The following is a 16,879-nucleotide window of genomic DNA, read 5'->3' on the forward strand; positions in this document are numbered from 1 at the left end:
CTAACCCACACTGAGTCTGGCATTATCATAAATTTTCAGTCTAATCTGAGAGAAAGGGAATTACTAATTCTAAAATGAATGAATGAAAGAAGAAAGGAAGAAAGAAGGGAAGAAAGAAGGAAGGAAGGAAGGAAGGAAAGAAAGAAGGAAGGAAGGAAGGAAAGAAAGAAACAAAGAAGAAAAAAGAAAGAAAAGAGAGATGAAAGCAGATGATTATTTTAGATTAACTTTATACCATAAACTTTTTGGAGTGTTTCTGAGATTTACTCATGCTAGTTCATGCATATGGGTATTTTGCTTGCACATATGTTTACCATGGTATGTGCTGCCTGCAGAGGCCAGGAGACAGATAGTCTCTATCATGTTGGTGCTGGGAATCAAACCAGGTCCTCTGGAGGAGCGACAAGGACAGCAGACTCTAGCTGTCCTCCAGTTCACAGAGAGCCGCCTGCCTCTGCACTGGAGAGCTGTGACTAAAGTTGAGCACCACCACACCCTGCGGCATCCTAAACATCCTCACTTCAAACTAGAAAGGTACATTGACTTGCCCATCTTCAGATCACAGTCCAAGTCCTCTCGTGTGTGAGTCTGACGAGAGACAGGAGTGAAGGGGACCAACTAAACAAAACTGGCTGGGAGTTGATAATCCAGAGGGTTTATTATCATGTCCTCACAAATCCTGCCAATGTTGAATGTTTCTGTATTAAAAACTACACAGAACTGTTCTAACCACAGAGGCTGAGACAAAAAGGACTCCTTGAATCCTGGAGATCAAAAAACAGCCTGGGGCACACAACAAGAGCTAGTCCCAAAAGGAAGGGAAAAGGAAGGAAGAAAAGGGAGGGGGGGAGAAGAGGAAGGAAGAAAATTAGAATAGTAGAAGGAGGAAGGGGGCAGGGAGCAGAAAAATAATTACAAGTATTCTAAGAAACACACCCTCCACCTAAACACAAAAACAAACACATCAGTCTGACACTGCCCCCCTCAGGAACCACCCCTCACCCTGGGAGAGAGAACAAGAGTAAGGCCCCAGGCAGAGACTAGAGCACTACCTGGGCCTAGCTGGCAGGTGGTGTGCTCACAGGCTGCCCAGTAGGGAGCCTTCCTTGCTCCTCCTCCCAGCCCTCTCCAGAAGGGCAATAGGAGAATGGCTCCAGGCTGCACTCTGGGCCTTGGGGCTGCCCAGGAAGGAGCCTCATAGAGGGCGGGGAATGAAGAGATGTGCAGGTGGCTCTGATCTTCGGGGGAGGGGGAGATGTTCTTTCTTATCCCTACTTCATCGTTATGGAACAGAGAATGGCATTCTATGTTACAATGTTATGGTAAGCAATACGGTTATACTACCAGTGACAGGCTGTGGAAACAAAGCCTCGCTGCCCAGAGGGGAGGTAGTGCCCAGCTGAACAGAACTGATGAGCATGGGTGCTGACCTAAACAGTTCCCATGCCAACGTGGGGCCCAAGTCACCTGAAAAGTCTAGCAAGTCAGTCACTTAAGAAGGTGCCTGCCACTATTGCTGAGTTCATGTAAAAGCCGGCACACAATCCTACAAAGCAGTATAAAAATGTCCCAACGCTGCCTACGTTCTGTAGGCACTCAACGGTTCACGCTTACTTGAGCTTCTTTTGTTTTAGGACAGGAGCACAATTAGTGCATACAAGAAATGGCATCATGGGGCATGTCTGCCCCTCTTACGAATGTCCTCCGTGGGTGGCTTCTGTATCTCCCAAACACCCAGGAGCCAAGTGAAGTAAGACATGCCACCCTGCTAGGGTCACAGGACGGCCCAGGCCTGGGACGGTCAAGCCTGTCCATCGGCCCGTCTCCCTGAGTGTCAGCCTTTAGACTTGCCCTGAGCAGGCAAACAATGAGCACACTGTGCAGGCACCGTCAGCTTCTCCCTGAGGAACAAGGGATCGCACTAAAGCACTTGCTGCAGTGATCTGAGACCACTCTCCTCACACCCAGCGTCAATCCCAGGGCAAAGCCCTTGTGTTACCTTTGTTTTCAGAACTGGAGCCAGTGTTGCTGTCTGGTGCTGGCAGCATGTCTTCATATCCCCAAGATACTATGTGTTTGCCCCCAAGCAAACAGGATGGTGATCCAGGTCCCCCTTCCAAAAGCAGCAACCTATGAAGGGATGAATTGCATAGACCTGAGCTTGTCCATTCCAGGAACTAAAAGTCTACTTACTAGCTCAGAGAGCAAACACATACAGTTTAAAGAAATATGCATCTGAGTGATAGTTACAGTGCAAGGCAATAATTACAAAGTGTTAGGCCCGGGAGAGGGCGCAGTGGACAAAAGCACCAGTTCTGGAAGCCTAAGGCCAGAGCTCAGGTCCTGGGACCAATGCCATGTGGTGGCACACACCTCTAACCCCAACACTTGCACACTGAGATCAGAGCAGTCGGTTGCCCAAAGTCACAAGCCAGGTAGCCTGGAGTGCGTGTGCAGAGGCAAGAGAGACCCTGACTCCACATGGTGAGAAGGAAGAGCTGAGGCCTGTGTGTGGCTCTCTTCTAAACACACACTCCACACCACATGTGTGTACCCACGCCCAGGCAGGCAAACAAACAAACAAACAAATTAAAAACCTTAACATGCTTAAAAAGTTAAATGTATCTGTGTATAGATATACTCATTCTATTTCTATTTATTTAATTTTTTGGTTTTACATTTTAGTAATACTGCCTCATGTAGCCCAGGCTAGCCTAAACTCCATGATCTATCTCCCAAGGAGTGGTATGAACATGCACCACCACACCTAGTTTTACATCCCAAGCCTAAATATGTGCTTCATTACATAGATAAATGTGTATGAGGGATAAAGAAAGTCCTGTGTTAGGAAGAACACAGATGCAAATACACAAGTGGGTCTTAATAGATAGTAAGATTGTGAGTAATTTCAGTTTCTTCTTTACATCTGAACTCACTGTCATCTCATATTAGAGTAAGAATTCATTACAGAATAGGACTTTTTAAATTAAAAAATGAAAAGAATATACTCTAGGAACACTTCCATGTCCTTCAGCAGTTAATTATGATTCTATATCTATTCAATGCTATGAATTATTAATTAGTCAGATTTAATAATTTGATTGTCCCTAAAAGCCTCTATGCACTTCTTTTTTTTTTTTTTTTTTTTTTTTTTGGTTTTTTGGATTTGGTTTTTTTTTGAGACAGGGTTTCTCTGTATAGCCCTGGCTGTCCTGGAACTCACTCTGTAGACCAGGCTGGCCTCAAACTCAGAAATCCACCTGCCTCTGCCTCCCAGAGTGCTGGGATTACAGGCGTGCGCCACCACCGCCCGGCTCTCTATGCACTTCTTGTTTAGAAAAACAAGACAACTTGCTTAATAAGTAAGAGACAACTTACCTATATAAAACATCAGCAACAGGCAGGGAGCCCAGCTCTGTCTGTCTCTGCAGCAGGTGAACTGTGTGGACAAAGGTCTTCAGTGATCCCCTAGAGAGAAAAGGAGGAATGGAAAAGCCACCCACACTGCAAACCAAGTAAGGAGGCAGCCAGTGTTGATGTTATTATTATACACAGGGCAAGGCTCCAAGACAGGTGTCCCTGCTGTTCTAGGTCAGAACCGCACAGTTCGGCATCCTCACCACAACACTGGCCCTGGTAGAATGTGAGGAGGCCCATACAATCCCAACTATGGAAGAGCTCTCCTCGGCAGTTGCAGAGACAAAAATTCCCACAGACACAAAATGAGCACGAGGCTCAAGCACCAAGCACCTGGGAGGGTCACTTGCTGACAGTCTCTGTCGGGTACCACCCGATCCCCATGGAAGAGGCTCTCACAGCTCACACTGTGGCCAAACTGATCTGTGCTGCTGTTACATTCATCCACTTCACACGGCATCTCACTTGCAGGACTCACTACGCACTGAGTTCCTCATGGTTCACAAAGCTGAGGCTCTGGGGAGTCTGGGAGGTAAGCAGGATTGAAAAGAAGGTGCTTTTAAGATGCACAAGCCCTACCTGGAGGCAGTAGCACCCGCCTGGACTAATGCCCTTCTGGAGCTGATGAGCTGATTCTGCTTGCTGCCTTCTCTTAGCCGGACCTTAATTGGAGGGTATCATGTGCCTAAACCTCAACAGAAACTGAGTACTCAACAGTAGACCACGAAGGCCTCAGGCTTCTTTTTAATTTGCTCCTCAGTTCAAACAACAGGATGAGTCAGGGAGGCAGCCCAGTATAAAGGCACAGCCTGAAGCCTGGGCAGCTGGCAGAGAGCAGGGCACTGCCACTCACAACTGTACAACTGCCCTGTCACCTAAGTTCTGTCAATTTTCCTTCCTTCATCTGCTGAACAGGCACAGTGCCCTGGGAGAGCAGCAAGACACATGGGCAGCAGCACCGACATTTGCAGAGCGCAGAGCACTAACTAACTGTGCCGCATTCTAGCCTGCTGGGTTTAGTCACAGTTTTAAGAGAAATATGTAAAACCCTTCAATGGTTCTCAACCCATACATGACCTGGGCTAGACCCACTTCCTGTCCTGTGTTCTCCTCCTTCCATTACAGCCCAGAGATCGTGCTTCTTTGCCACTTGCTGCCACTCTTCTGAGGGGCTTTGTGCTGCTGGCTCTTGGGCGAGCTCTTTTTCATCACCCTGTCTTCAGTTTAAATGCTAGGTGTCCCGTCAATCCTCCCCACCTCCACTTTGCCACAGTCTACCAAAACATCTGCCTCAGGCCAGGGGAGATGGCTCAGTAGTAGAGAGCACTTCCTGCTCTTGCAGAGGGCCTGGGTTCCACACCCACATGATGGCTTACAACCATTGGTAACTCCAGTCCCGGGGAATCCATTGCTGCCTTCTGGTCTCTGCAGGCACCAGGCACACATGTGGCACACAGACACATGCTGGCAAAACACCTATATACATAAAGTAAATAAATCTAAAAGCACTTTTTAAAAACATCCATCTTGTACTTTTCCCTGCTGATATCACTCTCTGAAATTTTCTGATACATGTATAAGGCTGCCCTACACACTCTCACATAAATCTCTCTCCTGCTCACCAGCTTCTTGAGCACGGAAGAGAATGCTTGGCAGTGAACATGGGGGCTTTGCAGAATGAATCATCCCTGGGCCAGTCAACTGCCAGCTCTGTAAAATTAAAGACCTGAATCTTCATAGCCTAAGAGTTGGCAAAGCTCTACATGCCAGACAAGGTAGGCAAGGATCACTCGTAAGCTGGGCGTGGAGGCTAATGCTGTGAACACAGCTGGGTGTGGAGGCTAATGCTGTGAACACAGCTGAGATGGGACGATCATGGTCTCCCTGATGGCCCTGCCTTACATACGGAGACCAGATCTCAAAAGAGCCAAAAAACAAAAGGAAAATGTTAGATTGATATAGTCATAATGCACACACGCACAGACACACACACACACTTCCCCCAAATGCAGAAGAAACTAGAAACTTCCTCCCTGCTGGCTAGCATTCATGGTGCTGGTGGTGCCAGGGCTGCTGGGGGGAAGCCATCTACAATCTCATTCAGCTGTGAAGACTAAGTACGGCCCTACTGACCTGCCAAGCAAGGTGATCCTCACGGGTGCAATGGCAGAGCTGCTGGAGAGGGGGGAGGGGATCCACAGAGAGGAGTCACACTTGGTACCACAAACCTGACCAAAAGGCCTGTGTCTGGGAAGACGATAGGTCCTCGTGGGAAAGGTGCTATGGTTGTTTTGTTATGGACAAGTTGTACCCACCAAATTGTGTTGTGAATATTTATGTCCACGCTCACAGCTTAATGCAGCTGTCTGCTTTGGCCAGAAAAGCTTCCCTCTGCGTTGGCTGTCAGTTAAACATTTACTCATAACTGGGTACAGTACTGAGAAAAGGTGCCTGCTGGATGCTCAGCCCTAAATGGACATCTATGCTATTCCTCCAAGGCTCATGGAACATCTTAGAAAAGGGGCCCAGACACAGGCTGGGAGGGAATGGAGGGGGTGAAAGTCAGAGCAGCTGCTGACTGCCTGTGTGAGCACCCATGTTCCTGTAAGCAAACCTAACAGAAGAGGAGGGACAGGAAGAGGAGGAAGTGGGGGGAGGAGGAGGAGGAGAAGGCTAAGATAGATGATAGAAGGCTGAGGTGGAGAAGTATTATTTCACATTGGTGCCAAATAGAATTAGGAATCTCAAACACACACAACAATTTTAATAACTATCTGTGATTGGAATGAATTCTGATTCATAATTTAAAAGTGAGTTTAATCATCCAATGTTGAAATGCTCAGAACTAAAGGGTTGATTATTCTTAACATCCTGCCTAAAGATAGAATTTTCTCAAAACTGAACTTTTAAAGTGATAATAAATATATTCAAGGCACAAATTGCTTTTTGCACATGCAGAAAAATCAATCAATCTACTCTGAGCCTTTACAGTCTTATCGCCCTGTCAGCCAGTGTCTCTAGAGTGAAGCTCATGTCAGAGTTTGCAAAGCCGACTATAGTCTTCAGGACCCACGGCTAACCTGTAACAGTTTGCTCCAGGCAAAGAAGTTGACAGTGTAGGATGATGCTACCTTGCCCTTAAAAATTAACTGGAGACCCGGGCAGTGATGGCGCATGCCTTTAATTCCAGCACTTGAGAAGCAGAGGCAGGCGGATCTCTGAGTTCAAGACCAGCCTTGTCTACAGAGTTCCAGGGCAGCCAGGGATACACTGATAAACCCTGTCTTGAAAAACCAAAATAATAAGTACTTAGATAGACAGACAGACAGACATTCAGTCAACTAAAGGTCAATTTTGAGACCGGAAAGAAAAATCCTATTGCAAGAAGGGTTTAAAAAAGGGATGATCTCACCCTGCCTTTCCTCCTCTGCACCCCACCCCATTCTAAGAAGGAGAGACAAGAGAGTGACACGAATAGGCAGGCTATGGTTGTATCTGGTTCCTAGAAAATTCACTCAGCAAGAGGCGAGGGCAGGGAACTCCCTCCTCACACAGATGAGCTGGATGGCTGCACACCAGCCTGAGCGCCTCAGTAAGATCCCCACAGTGGGGAGGGGGCAACTCCAAGCATCTTTCCTAATGACAGCAGGCCATCACAGCACAGAGGACAACATGCTACTACATCTTTATAGCACAGAGACATCTTCCAGCTAAAGCAAGGCTCAACTGAGATGACTCGGCAGGCAGGCAGGGGCTGATGCTCCCCACCATCCTGACAACCCACATTCCATCCCCAGAGCCTACATGGCGGAAGATGAGAACTGTGTCCTCAAAGATGTCCTCTGACCTCCACATTCACACTATGCCATATGCATGCACTCCATGCACACAATAAATAAATATAAAATACTAAGAATATATAAAACAGGAGTCCAGAAATACACTTAGTCTTGTAACCAGGTGAGAACTTAATCCTGTAATTTGCTGATATCCTTTATTGACAAACATTGAAAAAAAATGAACGTCTCAACAGTTTGCCTCTCCTTGAGGAAATGCAGATATAGCACCTTCTGCTGATGCTGAGAGCAGTCAGCTGCAGGCAAGGTTGTCATTACAGCAGAGCAGCACACCACAACCTGGACCCATCACATGGATAAATGGATGACGGAAGCTGTAACACTCAACACTGAGACAAAAGTGTGTGCTGAGGGACACCTGGTACAAGTGCAGAAGAACAGGGTCACCAGGCAGCATACTGTGTCATCCTCCTTACCTGGCACATGCCAAAGCCACCAGGGCAGCAGCAGCATTCTCCTTCTGCTTGTGTGGGATGTGTCGGCCTGTGTCCGAGGTCTCCTCTAGCCAAGAGCACAGCAAGGTTTCTATCCCATTGAGACAATCAGCAGGCTCCTTGGTCAAGCTCAAAGGCTGACAGTCTCGCAGGCAGTTTAATAGCACCTCAGCAGTTATGTTACAGAGGGAAGGGTCTGTTTTACTTTGGGACTGAATAAGGGGGAAGACCAACAGGAGGCCCACCCGGGACGTGAAGGGAGCTTGATCGGGTTGCTGCAACAAGCCCTGGCGCTTGAGCAGGGCCAAGGTCTCTTCATCACCTGAGCCTTCCCTTTCATGCTGCTCCTCCAGGGCCAGCTGGCGCTGGGCATTCCAAAGTCCACGCAAGGCATTGAGGCGGTACTCCAGCAGGCGGGCATAGGCATTGCTCTGGTTCCCACAAACAGAGCGCAAACGTTCTGCTAATTCTGTTGGGTTCTTGGTCTCAAATGTTAAAATCTAAAGAAAAATAAAAGAGAAGTAGTTATGTACTGCCTTCCCCGGAAACATTGTGGAGGCAAATATGCTCAGTAGACTCTACACAGAACCCACAGTGCTGGGCATGGGGTTCACGCCTTTAATTCCAGCTCTCAGAAATCCCTTAAGATCCACAATCTGAGCTACAGAGTGACATCCTTCTCAAAAGAGCAAGACAGGGGTTAAGGAAGCAGCTCAGTGTATAATGTGCTTGCCACATCTGTGTGAGAATCAGAGGCAGGGTCTCCACCTTCCTCTTAACTACTAGAAAGGCATGGCCACCCAGCTGCACTCCTACAGTGCTTGGGAAGCAAATACAGAGCAATCCTGGAGCATGCTGGCAAGCTACACCAGCTAAAGAGAAAGTTCTGGGTTCAATTAGGAGACCCCATCTCAATGTATAAAACTGAAAACAATGAAAGAAGACACTGATCTCAACCTCTGCCCCTAACACACACAACATAAATAACACATAAAGAAAAGTAAATCAAAATAATCCTTTTTTTGTTTTGTTTGTTTTGTTTTTTCCGAGACAGGGTTTCTCTGTGTAGCCCTGGCTGTCCTAGAACTCACTCTGTAGACCAGGCTGGCCTCGAACTCAAGAAATCTGCCTGCCTCTGCCTAAGTGCTGGGATTAAAGGCGTGCGCCACCACTGCCTGGCTAAATACTAAATTTTGAGTTTATATTATTATTAAATGTCATTATTTATGTCAAATCTCATATATATATTTATTTATAGATCAGAGTTAACTATAGATTCTATCATGCTTATCCATGTATTTCAGAAACAATGTTGTAGATTTTTTTTGAATTTTTTGTTTGTTTGTTTTTTGGATTTTGTTTCCCCCCCCACCCGCCAGACAGGGTTTCTCTGTGTAGCCCTGGCTGTCTTGGAACTCACTCTGTAGACCAGACTGGCCTCGAACTCAGAAATCCACCTGCCTCTGCCTCCCAGAGTGCTGGGATTACAGGCTTGCGTCACCACTGCCTGGCCTATATTTAATGTAAGTACACCTTAGCTGTCTTCAGACACACCAAAAGAGGACGTCACATCTCATTGCAGATGGTTGTGAGCCACCATGTGGTAACTGGGAATTGAACTCAGGACCTCTGAAAAAGCAGTCGGTGCTCTTAATGGCTGAGCCATCTCTCCAGTACCTGTAGATTTCTAATAAGAATAAGTTGCTGGATTTAATGATATTCAATTACTTTTTGTTCCTGAGTTCAGAAAACGCCTGTGTTGAATCTTTTACTAGTGACTTCTGATCCTCTACGTAGATGACCAGTGCACAGAAGTAAAAATGCACACATGTGGATTCTACATCCAGGAGTCAAACAGTGTGCAAGAAATCAAAAAGTGCAAGTTCTAATTCATCCGGTATTGCATCATCTATGCACTTTGTGGCAGTTGTACGTATTATAAGACTTGGCAGCACCCAGAGCTGCCCATGGCCTTACTCGGCACTCTACCACAGCCAACTTGCACTCTCAGTTTGAAGGTCATGGCCCCAAGCCATTTCCTGAAGATTTCCAACCTTTGGGTTTTAGTAAATCAGCTTCAGGGACACTCTATTCTTGTACTTATAAATACTGAATGACTTGTCTCGGGTTCTTATATAAAACTACTTCTCTCAGTAACTGCTCCTGACCAAAATGTCATAAGAAAATTATTTTTGTCTTTAAAACAGGGAAAACTATTTAAAGGAAAGAGAAGCTCCCTGTCACCCTTAATCACAGTGGTCACTAAGGACTTTGGTGGTAAATGCTACAATCACACCAGTTAAGGAAGTGACTTCCAAAGTAACTCTCGGCTTTAATGAAATTTCATTATTTTATGAGTATGGATTGTGAAACTAAGATAACAGTTAAGTCGGGTGGTGGTGGTGCACGCCTGTAATCCCAGCACTCTGGGAGGCAGAGGCAGGCGGATTTCTGAGTTCGAGGCCAGCCTGGTCTACAGAGTGAGTTCCAGGACAGCCAGGGCTACACAGAGAAACCCTGTCTCAAAAAAAAAAAAAAAAAAAAAAAAAAAAAAAAAAATCCAAAAAAAAAAAGATAGTTATTCTGAAGGGTCCAATAGAAAGGAGGAAAATATTCGTTGTGGGATAAATCTGATTTGACCAAGATTCAATCATTAAAGTCAGAATATTTACACGTGCAGATGTGGTAATATACACCTGTGAGCCCAGCACTGGGGTACAAAAGGAAGCCAAGGGGACCCTAGGTTACACAGTGAGGTTGTGGCCAACATCACTTACAGAAGACTTTTTCTTAGAACAATAAACAAGCTGGGCTGGAAAGTGGCTCAGCAGGAAAGAGTGGTTGCTGCTCTCCATGAAGACCAGGTTTAGTAGCCAATATCCTCATCAGATAACTCACACTTGCATTAGATAACTCACACTTGTATCAGATAACTCACACTTGCCTGAAACTCCAGTGCCAGGCAATCTCTCATTGGTCTCTACACGTGGGCAACTGCATGCATATACACTCACCACTCACATATACATACACACACACACAGAGAGAGAGAGACAGTCACAGACACATAGGGTTTTATTTAAGTCATGATTAGAGTTGATTTTTTTTTTAAATCTTCTAAATGTCTCACAGTCAAACACCAATGACAGAAATTGACATACTGCAAGACTGAGAGACACCTGACAGAGTCATCTCTGCACCAGAGGACTGTTCTACTCCCCATCCACTGCATGAACGGACTATGCTCCTTCTTCAGATGAAGGGTATGAAGTAAAATGGAAAAACACACCACAGATTCTCGGTGCTGTGAACCGTCAATGAGTATCACAGTTCTTGAGTCCCTGGAAAGAAATAATGGTTATAACCAGGGGGACAAGCCCCATTATTTTACACACTGTGTGCCCACTGTGCCACATTAACCAAGTCAGCTCATCAGGTAGACCTGAGTTCAACCATCAACAGGTGAACTTACAGCCTCGCTGAGTTTTTAAGTAGTTTTAGGTTTTGAACCTTCACAACTGACTTCTTAATCCATTTTGCTGATTCACCTACCATTGTTCACACCATACAGATAATAATTGTGCCAAATGGGACTGTATTTGGAAGTTCAAAGAAGACCAAAAAGACCCGGGAACCAGATGAATGAAAAGCGATTGGAAGGGTGGCACCCCATCTCTAGTAGGGAAGCTAAAACTCTGGGGTGGATCACTAAATCTACTGCACCCAACCCTCAAGCTGCATGGCTCCACACCCACTTGGAAACATGCTCATTCAAACTCATTCTCAACAGCTCCTATTTTCCAAAAGGGCCTTCACCTAACTGCTATCTGTGATATTAAAGCCCCCTTATGGGCTGGAGAGATAGTTCAGCTGTTGAGAGCACTGACTGTCTTCAGACGCACCAGAAAAGGGCATCAGATTCCATTACAGATGGTTGTGAGCTTCCACATGGGTGCTGGGAATTGAACTCAGGACCTCTGGAAAAGCTCAGGGCTCGTAACCGCTGAGCCATCTCTCCAGCTCCTCCTTGCTTCCTTTCGAGCACCATATTTTAAGACGCTCTTCAGAAACTACGGAGGGTATGTGGAAGGGGACGGCCCCACTCACACAGAAACATGTCCCAGAAGTGTTTAGAGAAGTGAGGGTGCATGGCCTGCGGAAGAAGCGAGACGAGGGACTGCTTCCCTGCCTCAGAAAGGCTGGCTGTCGTGTGGAAGAGGAAGACAGAGCCTCTGCTGCCCTGAACAGGAACAGGAAGTTATGAAGGAGCTAATGCGCACAGTATGCCTCAGAGTCCTCGTGTGGACCTGCTCTCCAAAAGCCCCAGATACAGAAAGACCTGCTTTTCAGTTGGAAGGTCTAGCCACGGACCCTGAAATCTTTATTTAAGGTTCTCTAGGTAATTTTTTAGTAACACCTTTATTAAAGACATACCGTAATACAGCTGACATATGATAAAACCCATCCACTTTAACTGTTTTTCCCCAAGAGGCAATTAGTATATTCATACTGTAGACCACTGTCATCACCTCTCCCCACAAGAAACACTGCACCTAATACAGTCACAGTTGGATACAGATCCAAATGGTCCAACCCTGGAAAAGCCTGTTTTAATCTCTATAGAGTCGTCTGTTCCTGACATTTCATGGCCTATCTCTCTCAGCACCTATTTTCAGGGTTCATGCTATTGCAATCATCGGCTCTCAGTCCTTCGTCCGGTACAGACGTGGGTCTGCCCTTTCTTTCATCAGTAGACGGCCATGGTAGGCAGCACTAAGGAAGGGTGCCGCCATGAGCATCCATGTCATAACCCAAGACTAGGACCAACCAGTCGCTCGCTGGAGGACCCACTAACTGTCCTCTCAGACGGCTGCACCATTTCACACTGCACTCAGTGGGCACCACTGCTGAGAAGAATTCACTGGTTTCCCTGGAGACATAGCTCTACCACATATAATGAGTATATGCCCGGCATAAGGTATAAAGTGCCCAAGAGCTGATGCAGAGGCCAGGCCCGGGGCATTGTAGTGATCAAGCCTTCCCTCACACCCCCACCCAAGGGGCCCCCTGCTGTCTGAGGAAGAGTAGAGCCAAAAGAAGAAAGGAGGAATAAGGAGACTACCACTAGGAAGACTGCAGACCAGGCCTAGAAAAGCCATTTCTGGTTATCACGAATACAGAGGTGCTATCAGCAGGTAACAAACAGAGACCATCAACTTAGTAAACTTCATAATGTACAGGTCAGCCCTACAACCAAGAATTATCTGGCCCAAACATCAACAGTGTTGAGGCTGAAAGCCCTGGTCTGTAGTGACCTCCTGAGACAGTGCCTTTAAGATGGCTAGCTGCGGGGGCTGGAGAGATGGCTCAGAGATTAAGAGCACTGACTGTGGTTAAGAGCACCGACTGCTCTTCTGAAGGTCCTGAGTTCAAATCCCAGCAACCACATGGTGGCTCACAACTATCCATAACGAGATCTGACTTCCTCTTCTGGAGTGTCTGAAGACAGCTACAGTGTACTCACATATATAATAAATAAATAAATAAATAAATAAATAAATAAATAAATATTTAAAAAAAAAAGATGGCTAGCTGCTGCCATCCCACAAGAAGTATGATGAAACAGCTTCCCCACAAAAGATGCACAACACCTTAGTGAAAATTTTCACTCCTCAGATTCTCACAGAAGAGACATACTAATCACAAGCTGAACATGCATGCAGAGATAACTGTTAGCTACCAGGAGGACTTGGACAGATTATAAGGTTCTCCAGGATAATGTTCCAGATTTGTTCACCTTTGTGTCCCTAGCAGTAAGAGCTACTGGGAATGTTCCTAAATCCTAATGCAGAGCACCTGGCACAAGGCAAGCACTCACTCAACAGCACCTGATAATATTACTGCAAAAGAGCATTCACAATCATCTCACATTCTGTCCTGAATCTCATAATTTAGTCCACTTTGACCCTTAATACATCGCTAAGTACCCGAGAACCTGACACTGTTAGGTGCCAATATTTGACAGATACTGAATGAGCAGAGGACTAACAGTGCTACCCTGCAGCAGACATTTTCCCCTCAACCAGAGCAAAGTAAGAGAAGAGCCCTGGACACAAGCAGACGCCCTTCCAACCACACTCCAGTCCTGCAGTTCACTCTGAGATGCAGCCCTCGCCCCAGTGTCTGCAGTCAGGCTCTGACTTGAACAAGGGTCTCAGAATGAGTGCCATGCACAGCTGATTACCAAGTCAGAGGACACTGAGTGCATCTACACCTATGTGTGCCGGCTGCTGGGCTGTGCTAGGAAGAACATGACTCAGTCCAGATCCTTAATGACCATGGCACCTCACTGAGGACCTCTAAGAAACAGGAGGCACTGCCTGCGTCATGCCATGGTGTACGCCTGGCTCATGTCTACTCATAGCTGTGCCGGATGAAAACTGCCTGGAATCCTATCACTTCGCTGGCTGGTTCTTCTCAACTTCACTTTAGAGTTCAAATTCATCTGTCACTCAGACTGCAAAGAACAAATGTGCAGAAAACCTCAGCGACTGGCTAGATTTAAATGTGCCTTCCCTAGCTGAGACTTAGTGCTGTGGAGGAGGAAGGGCATGGGCAAAACACTCCAGGAGAAGAACACACTTCATATTCCTTGGGTCTTCTTCAATTCCCGTCTTTGCAAAACTAGGGAAAATCTAGAAACTTCCTGTGAAATTGGCATCAAACATTGCTTACACAAAATACCAGCACCACCAGCCCAAGGGCAGACATTCCCCTTTGAACACTGGGCAGCACACGCTGGCTCATGACCCGTAGCTTCATCAGTATCTGCTCAACTACTGGCCCTGTCCTCCGTGATCAGAGAAAGAATCAACTTATATGAGCTTATCTGGAAGCATAATTTCACGGTTCTAAAAGTTGTGTCAGTTACAGGCCAGCAACATGACTCAGGAGATAAAAGCAACTGTCAAGGCTGACAACCTGAGTTTGTTCCCAAAGCCCAATGTGAAAGGAGAAGACTCACAAAAGTTGCCCTTTAACCTCCACATAAGTAGACATGCACATCTTCGATAAAAACAATCAAATAATTTAAGGTTTTTCAAGTTTCATAAGTTAGTAAAATACACAAGAGTGTCTTTTTTTAAAAAAGAATTTATTTATTTGTATTTTGTGTGTTTGTTTGCACATTTGTCTGTTTACCACATACATACTGTGCCCACACAGGCCAGAAACTGTCAGGCCCCCTGGAACTGGAGGTATAGATAGCTGTGAACCAAATCTTGTCTCTGCAAGAGCAGTAAGTGCTCTCTCTTTTTCTTTTTTTCGTATTTTTTACTTTTTTTTTTTTGATGACTTCCACAGTAAGTGCTCTTAACCACTGAGCTACTCCAGACCAAAGATTTAGATATTTCTATTTGTTTATGTGTCTGGGTGTGTTGACTGCATGTATGCATGTATACCATGTGCATGCCTGGTGAGTCTGGAGGAAAGAAGAGTGTCAGACCTCATGAAACTAGAGGTACAGCCAGTTATTAGCTGTCATGTAGGTTACAGGAGTCAAATCCAAGTCCTCTGCAAGAGCAGCAAGTGCTCTTATCTGCTGACTCCTATATGCTGTGCAGCACCTGAGTACGGTGCCTACAGAAGCAAGGAAAGGGCACTGGGTTCCCTGGAACTGAAGTTATGCAGATTGTAAGCCATGAGGGTGCTGGGAACCAAACACAGGTCCCCTGCAACAGCAGGCAGCAAGTTCTCTTCAGTCATGCAGCCTAACATGTTCTTTAAATCTGCTGAGCGTGTGTGTGTGTGTGTGTGTGTGTGTGTATGTGTGTGTGTCTGTCTGTCTTACCCTCCCAGTCACCACCCCAGACAGAATGTATCTACAAACTGTTTGTGTACACATGACACAGGATGCCCACACACACTTAGCCAGGTACAGTGGGGCACCTACCATCCCAGCACTAAAGTGGCAGATCTCTGACTTCAAGGCAAGCCTGGTCCACATATCAAGTTCCACGCCAGCAAAGGCTGCATAATATAAAAACCTACCTCAAAAAAAAGACCCCTTTTTTTAAATAAAAAGGAAGAGGGCTAGAGAGATGGCTTATCGCTTAAGAGCACTGACTACTCTTCCAGAGATCCTGAGTTCAATTCCCAGCAACCACACAGTGGCTCACAACCATCTGTAATGGGATCTGATGCCCTCTTCTGGAGTGTCTGAAGACAGCTACAGTGTACTCATATACATAAAATAAACAAATCTTTTTAAAAATATAAATAAATAAAATAAGGAAAAGCTGCCAAGCTGGCTCAGCAGTGAAAAGCACTTGTTCTTGCAGAGGACCAGGTTTTGTTTTCAGCACCCACAGTGGTTCAGGAATCTGGTGCCCTCTTCTGACCTGTGTGGGCATCAGGAATGCATGTGATGTACAGACATACATGCAGACAAAATTCATACACATAAATAAGCTTACACTTTTTTAATAAAAAATAAACCATATAATGTTTATGTATTTATGTGGGAAAGTCCATGTGGAGATGCGGTCAGAGGACAACTTGCAGGAATGGATTCTTTATCTCTACCATGCAGGTCCTAAGGATGGGACTCAGTTCCTCAGGCTTGGTAGCAAATGCCTTCACCTGCTGAACCATCTTGTTGGCACCACGTAACACTGTAGTATGATGTTATAAAGATCAGAACACAAACAGCAATCTTTCCTGCTCTTGGGAGCAAGGCTCAAGAGTCCCAGGAACGAGTGAGTCCCACTAGGCATGGTGGTGCCCTTGTAATCCCAGCACTCTGGTGGTAGAAGCAGAGAACAGAAGAGTTCAAGGTCAGCATGGGCCATATATAAGGTATTAGTATAGCCAGAATTACAAGGTTCTGTCTCAAATTAAAAGAGGAGCAGCAGGAGAAGGAGGAAGAGGAAGAAGAGAAAGAAGAAGAGGAGGAGGAAAGTGGGGAGATGGCTCAGTGTGTACTGCGCTTGGATCCAAGCATGGGAGCTAGTTCAGACCCTAGAACGCAGGAGAAGCTGGTGAGGGTGTCAAGTCCTGTAAATCCAGCACTCCTCCAGTGAGACAGGAAGCGGAAAGAGGAGCGTCCCCAGCCTTGCGGCCAGCTAGCCTGGTGGACACCGGAAGTGAAAGAGCCTGTCTCAAACAAGGTGG

General features: G+C 46.0%; 1 protein-coding gene across 8 annotated transcripts in view; it reads right to left on the reverse strand.

The window, feature by feature from the left end:
- Hectd4 (HECT domain E3 ubiquitin protein ligase 4) overlaps window positions 1-16,879 on the reverse strand; it is a 154,624-nt gene that overhangs the window by 113,400 nt on the left and 24,345 nt on the right. For all 8 annotated transcript variants that reach the window (XM_052167566.1, XM_052167565.1, XM_052167561.1 and 5 more), the window contains exons 2-4: window positions 7,691-8,208; window positions 3,379-3,468; window positions 2,000-2,130 (exon numbers count right to left, since the gene is read on the reverse strand). In XM_052167566.1, the coding sequence (XP_052023526.1) occupies window positions 2,000-2,130; window positions 3,379-3,468; window positions 7,691-8,208 (739 nt within the window). The remainder of the gene's footprint in view (window positions 1-1,999; window positions 2,131-3,378; window positions 3,469-7,690; window positions 8,209-16,879) is intronic.

This window comes from Apodemus sylvaticus, chromosome 22 (assembly GCF_947179515.1).
Source record: "Apodemus sylvaticus chromosome 22, mApoSyl1.1, whole genome shotgun sequence".
NCBI classification, from domain to species: Eukaryota; Metazoa; Chordata; class Mammalia; order Rodentia; family Muridae; genus Apodemus; species Apodemus sylvaticus.